The 7,101-nt window shown below is 22.0% G+C and overlaps 2 protein-coding genes across 2 annotated transcripts in view; one reads left to right on the top strand and one right to left on the bottom strand.

The window, feature by feature from the left end:
• Positions 1-1,538, top strand: part of LOAG_17641 (phosphate transporter) — a gene marked incomplete at both ends in the record, with an annotated part of 5,248 nt that extends 3,710 nt beyond the window's left edge. The window contains 4 exons of the mRNA XM_020450303.1: positions 29-164; positions 471-656; positions 895-979; positions 1,395-1,538. Coding sequence (XP_020306044.1) covers positions 29-164; positions 471-656; positions 895-979; positions 1,395-1,538 — 551 coding nt within the window. The remainder of the gene's footprint in view (positions 1-28; positions 165-470; positions 657-894; positions 980-1,394) is intronic.
• A 3,001-nt stretch (positions 1,539-4,539) lies between these two features.
• Positions 4,540-6,656, bottom strand: LOAG_11239 (phosphate transporter; the record flags this gene model as incomplete). Its single annotated transcript, XM_003146761.2, has 5 exons — positions 6,520-6,656; positions 5,976-6,161; positions 5,407-5,491; positions 4,959-5,064; positions 4,540-4,586 (listed from the first exon to the last, which is right to left on the bottom strand). The coding sequence occupies exons 1-5, from the start codon at positions 6,591-6,593 to the stop codon at positions 4,540-4,542; spliced, it is 498 nt and encodes a 165-aa protein (XP_003146809.1). The 5' UTR covers positions 6,594-6,656.
• Between the last annotated feature and the right edge of the window lie 445 nt (positions 6,657-7,101).

The following is a 7,101-nucleotide window of genomic DNA, read 5'->3' as shown; positions in this document are numbered from 1 at the left end:
ATTTTATTCTTCTTTTTCTTTTTTTTAGCCCTGAAACATTTTGTACGATGCTTTTTACCGGATAAAAAACATCAACCGGATTCGAAAACTACGCTTATTTTCGGTTCCATTCAGGCATTTACTGCATGTTTTGAAGGTTTTGCTCATGGCGCTAATGATGTTGCGTAAGTAAATTTTGTCAAAAAATTAGTAAAGAAATAAATTTTGAACTTTAATAAAACTAAAAAAAAAAATTGCCTAAACAAACATTTTTGAATTTATTCTAACAGTTTTTTCTCTCTTTTTTTTGTCATATATAATAAATTTTGGCATTTTGCAATTAATACGAAATGAAAAAATTATCAAAAACGAAAAAAAAGAATTTCACATTTCTAAAATTTTAATTAAAAATCGAAAAGAAAACATATTTATTGTTGTTGTTTGTTTGTTTGTTTGTTTGTTTGTTTGTTTACTTGTTTGTTTGTTTTCAGAAATGCAATAGCACCATTAGCAGCGCTTTTGTCCATCTACACTCAAATGGATGTACAACAAAAAGGTGAAACACCAATTTATGTTTTAGTATTTGGTGTCTTTGCAATTTGTATTGGTTTAGTGGTACTTGGACATAAAGTTATTCGTACAGTTGGTTCCGAAATGTCAAATATTAATCCAGCTAGGTCAAATGAATTTTTGTTTTTTTTTCTTATCACTAAAATAATCTTATCAATAAGCAAAGAAAAAAAATAACTGGTAATTATATATGTATTATAAAATATGTTTTTAAAATTTAAAAAATTTTATTTTAAGATGAAATTTTGATTTATATTAATTTATGAATTTAAAAAATTTCCAAAAGTTTTCAACCCTTTTATTATAAATTTCATATATTTAAACAATGTTATGATAAAATTATAGTGGTTTTACGATTGAATTTGGTGCTGCAGTAACAGCGCTTTTGGCAAGCAAAGCTGGTTTACCAATTAGTACAACACATTGTTTGGTAATTAATTATCTAAAAAATTTTTGTAGAAAAAAAAACTCTTGGAAAGATTAGCAATTCTTCATTCGAATAATTGCAGTATAATTAAAAGTCTTACATTAGGATAATTATTTTAATCTAACGATACAATAATAGGTCAAATAGATGTGTGATTAAAAAATCTAAGGATACGATAAATCCGGATATTTCCCTACAAAAAAAAATCTTGTGAAAAGACAATCATTAAAAGATTATCAAAGAAAACCTTAGGTCTTTTTTTTTTTTTTGAGAGGTCATTCTTAATGACCTTATAGTGCTTTATTTGAAGCGTTCAGAAGTAAGCTTAGTTTTTAAGGTCATTAAGATTATTAGCCAACTTTAGGTCAGAAATAAGAATGTAATAATTGTTATTAAAATTTAAAAAGTTAAATTTCAGGTTGGTAGTGTAGTAGCAGTCGGTGTTGTCAAATCTCGTAGTGCTGGTGTTCGATGGAGTATTTTTCGAAATATCTTTCTATCATGGGTTGTTACTTTACCTGCTTCAGGTAAAGTAACAAATGAAATTGATTATATTCTCTAAATTCCGGCATAATATAGAGAATAATTTGAATCTTTGAAGATTATATCAGATATATTGAAATTTTAAAATTTTAAAAATCAACATATCTCGATATGTCTTTCTTGAAAATATTGAATATTTTTTTTCGGAATATTTTGCGACTAATTTTTTTTCTAACAATAACTTAAAATTTTTCCTAATTAAATTTTGATTAAGAAAAAAAGAAAACAATGATTTCTTAGAAGTAAAAAAAAAAGAAAACAATAATTCCTTAGAAATAGTTTATATTAAGGCTAAAATTAATATAATTTGAGTTAAATTTTCATTTGCATTTCTTGTTTGCTATTTTTAAAAAAAAAAAAAGAAAGTCATCCTTACTATTTGATAACTAGTAAAATTTAATTAAGAAACAATCAATATTTCAGGTTTTGTAGCAGCTGGATCAATGCTATTAATGAAATTTTTGTTATGATTCTTTTTTTTTTTTTTTAATTTTGGAATCATATTAATTGCTTCTCCCAGATTCGTACTTGAAACGATGATGATGCATTCCATAATGATGATATTTTATCATCATCATTTATTTATCGCTCTGTTAGTAAATTAAAATGTTAATTAATGATTAAAATTAATGATATTTCGTCATATCGATCAGAATAATTGAATAGGATTTTTCTTTTTCTTTTTTTTTTGTTTTTTTATTTTTGGGATACGATCGAAATCGGATGAGCATTATTCTTTCAGTAAAAAACTATTACTTGAATTGAAAAAAGTATGTAAAATAAATAAAAATAAAAGAAAAACACAGGAGTTGTAAGAATTTCTAAACTTTGATCTTATAAAATAAAAGATTGAATTATGAATTTTAATAAATTTTTGAATTTTATGATTAAAGTTTCTATGAAATTGTTATCATTTTTGTTATAGAAATAAATGAAATAAGTGAAATTTCAATGTGAAGATATATGTAAGATTAAAAAAAATTTTTTTCTTTTTTTGATAAATTAACAAAATGAAATTATTTTGCTTTTTTTTTCATTCTAATTAATCGATTAAAATTTTTGCTATTTTATTACAAAAAAAGAAAAAAAATGGAGAAATTAGAGAAACTTTATTTTTAAACATTTAATTTGATACTTTTTCATTATCACTCCTTTTCCATTCTTATTTTAATCGTATCCTTAAAAAAAAAATAATCACAAATTTAAAATGAATTACAATTTTCGTACCCTTCTTTTTTTTCTTCTTTCTGGAGGGTAAATGTTTCGATCTCATAACAATTTTCCAATTTCAATTTTTTCTTTTTGAAGTTTACAGTTTTTAAATTAATAATTAAATTGTTAATTATATCTTTTTAAATTATACTATACATATTATATTAACTGTAACTTTTTTTAATTATATATTTTAATTAACTAGAACTATGAATTACATCTTTTTTTTTAGTGCAAGTCTTGCAATAATAATATTATATGTATTGTATGTATTTTTCATTTTGTATTTTGTTCAGTCAAAAAAAAACAGAGGATATATTAGAAAATAAATTAATGATAGAAATAGCTGATATACTAGAAAATAAATTAATGATAGAAATAGCTGATATACTAGAAAATAAATTAATGATAGAAATAGCTGATATACTAGAAAATAAATTAATGCAAAAAAAATTTGAAAAATTCAAAAATCCAAGAAAATTAAAAAATAAATTGAAAGAATTTAAAAAAAAGTCAAAAAGTTTCCGATATAATTTCAATAGTTGGGGAATCCATATTTTTAGTACAAAAGTTTGAAAGGAAGATAATAAGAAGAAATGGGAAAAGTGTGTTTGGCAAAAAAAAAATTTTTTTCAAAAAGATAATCTATGAAAGAACTAATTATCATCCAAAAGATTAACTATCAAATGGAGTGATAAGATATGATGATCCTGTATCTGATTGTTTGCATAAATTAAATTTATAAATTATAAAACATTTTGATTTCATTTATATGTTCACAGAAAGTCTAAATGTATTTATCAGATTGATAATGATAATGATAATAATAATAATAATAATAATAATATCAGTGATATCAGTCATGCTATATTCTCTGCAATCATTGATAACTTATTATTTTACAAATGTGCAATAGGTGGAATTAGTAAGATTGTTCGGGTTTTAATGTTGTTATTTTTGAATTGTTTAATTAGACTTTTTTTCAATAAAATTTATTCAAACTTTTTCCTATTTTCATTAATTAATTAATTTACAATTATTTAATAAATTTTTCTCATCAAATGGTTTTACAACTGATAATAGATAAGGGTAATTGATTAGGTTATTTGTATTATGAAGGTTAACTTGAAATAAACTGCAAATTTTACTCGATAAAATTTTTAATTACTGCTAACATTACCATTCGATCATCCAGTTCAAATGTTAGGATTTCCATTCGATCTTCAGTTCAAATGTTAGGATTACCATTCGATCATCCAGTTCAAATGTTAGGATTACCATTCGATCTTCGGTTCAAGTGTTAGGATTTACCATTCGATCATCCAGTTCAAATGTTAGGATTACCATTCGATCATTCAGTTCAAGTGTTAGAAGAATTATCATTCGATCATTCAACTTAATGTATGCGATCAAAAAAAGAATGATACAAGAAAGTGTTAAAAATTCATGAAGTTTGTTGAAAGAAACATTATGGAACGATAAATTTATCATTAATTATCAGTTAGATTATTTATTTGTAAATATTATTGTCTAAAATTGGATAAAATTATCAAGAAAAAGAAAACGAAAACAATTTATTCTCTCGCCAATCTTATCATTTATCAATTTACTAAATTAGCATAAAATTTTGGAAAAAAAAAGATTAAATGGTAAATGGCAAAGCTTTTTTTTTTTTAATTTTCATTATACAAATTAAAATAAACAAAGATAGGATGGAATTGTTAAAATTGATAACAAAAAATAATGAAATATATTACATACAACAATTAATGTAAGTTAAAAAAAAATAAACATTCAAATTATACTTTTTAAAGTAAAAATTTCAAAATTAACATCAAACCCATCGACATAAGGCCTGAAATAATTTAAAATTATAATATAAAAATTGTTAATAATAACTTTTAAATAGGTATATCAGCGTTTAAGAGAAAAAGAGAGGGAGAGAGAGAAAGAGAGAGGGAGAAAGAGAAAGAAAAAATATATATTTTCAATATTTAACAAAATTTCGAAAAAAAAGGAAGAGAAAATGTTTACACAAGTTTAAAAAAAAAGATCACAAAAACTATGTGCAAAATTCTATTTGAACCTAAAATTTTTAATTTACTTTTTTTGTTTTTTTTTTTCAAAAACTTATGCAAGCAAAATTGTTTTTAAAAATATTAAAAATAGTCTTTCTATAAAAAAAAGAGCAAAACGAAGGAATATTTTTAAAAATTATAAAATAAACCTGAAATAGGTAAAGTTAAGATCCATGATAAGACAATATTTCGAAATATTGACCATTTGACACCTTTCCTTGCATGTACCAATCCAACAAATATTACACTTCCTACCTAAAATAAACAAAAAAAAAGTCACAATTAACTTATAATTAACAATTAAGTAGTGATTAAGTCAAAAAATTTGTAATTAAATTAAAAAGTTACAATCAAGCCAAGAAAAAGTTACAACTAACTCAAAAAAAGTTGCAATTAATTAAGTTACAATTAAGCCAAAAAAGTTACAATTAATTAAGTTACAATTAGCTCAAAAAAAAAGTTGTAATTAATTAAGTTGCAATTAAAAGTTACGATTACAATTATGAATTTATCCATTTGTTTTTCTTTCAAAATTTCTATTTCCATAAAAAAAATATATATATATATATATATTAGAAATATTATTGTAAAACAAACCAATGAATGAGTTGTACTAATTGGTAGACCAAGTTTACTAGCTGTTAATGAAGTTACTGCTGCACCAAATTCAATTGTAAAACCACTGAAATTCCGAAAATCTGTTTTTTTCCGGATTTTATACAATTTCTTTCCGGATTTCAACAAATTTTATATTATTTGTCTTTTTTTAATATATTTTTTAAAGTATAAATTTGTATCACTTGCTTTCTTTTACATTGTTTAAAATATAAATTTATATCATTTGTTTTTTGTGTTTTTTAAATTTTTGAAAGTATAAATTTATATGATTTGTTTTTTATGTCTTTTAAATTTTTTAAAATATAAATTTGTGTAGTTTGTTTTTGTTAAATTTTTTAAAATATGATTTTATGTCATTTATGTTTTTTTTCCAAATTTTTATATCATTTTTTTTTTTTGTATTTTTATTTTTTTCTTTAAATATAATTTTATACTATTTTTTTTCTTTAAATTTTTATTCAATTCAAATTATAAATTGCTATATATAAATCTTAAAAATTTATGCAAATTTTAAGAACATATTAATTTGATGAAATGATAAAAAAAACCTTGCAGCATTAATTGTTGACATATCAGTACCAATTGTTCGTATGACACGATGTCCAAGTACCACAAGACCAACACATATACCAAATACACCATACAGTAATACATAAATTGGTGTTTCAGCATGTTGTCGTACATCCAAATTTGAATAAATTGATATTAATGCTGTTAATGGTGCTATAGCATTTCTAAAAATATAAAAATATATTATTTATCATTTAATCATTTATTTTAAATTTTTTCTTAAAAAATTTTAATTTGTAAAATTTCCAAAATTATAAAATTTCTTTAATTTTTTTTTTTTTTTTGTAAAATTTTTTTATGCTTTCATGATAATTATTAGGCTATTTTATAATAATTATTAGGTTACTTTATCAATTTTTTATATTTTAATTATGCAGAAAAATTGATTTTTTTTTTTGAAAAAAAAAAGTTTTCATTTCGATTATAAATTATATGATAATTTATTTCAAAAATATTAAAATAAATTCCAATATTTTCCTAAATATTTTAATAAAACAAAAAAAAAATTAAAAATGAAATTACCCGACATCATTAGCACCATGTGCAAATCCGGCAAAACATGCTGTAAATGCTTGAATGGAACTGAATATTTTCATTGTTTTATTATCCGGTATCCGATTATTAGCCGGTAATATCCAACGGAAAAATTTCTTTGCTGCTATAAAAAATAAAATTAATCTCTCATTTAATATTATTCATTTATTAAGAATGACTTGAAAATTTTTAAAAAAAAATTCAAGCATTATTACAATTTTTCAGCTATTGTTTTTTATTCCGGTTTTTGTTTTTTATTCCGGTTTTTTCTTTTTATTTTTTGAATTTATTTCTAATAGACGTTTACCGATTAAGAGATTTAGTATTAATTATTTTATATGAGCAAATAGAAAATCCGGAAAAGTTTTATCCGGAATGACTAAAATTATATGATAATGATATATATCAAATGATTAACTCTAACCATTATCAGTTAATTGTAATCGATGTTTTTCATCATCCCTCTTTGCTGTACTATCAATGGTTTTATCATCTGTAAAAATTTAATTTAAAATAGATAAAAGTAAAATTTTCAGTTTAATAATTGCATAATTTTCTTTTTCCATGTAT

This window comes from Loa loa (assembly GCF_000183805.2).
Source record: "Loa loa unplaced genomic scaffold supercont3.106, whole genome shotgun sequence".
Classification (NCBI taxonomy): Eukaryota; Metazoa; Nematoda; class Chromadorea; order Rhabditida; family Onchocercidae; genus Loa; species Loa loa.
The sequence above is the reverse complement of the archived record's forward strand: the minus strand, read 5'-3'. Positions and strand labels throughout refer to the sequence as shown.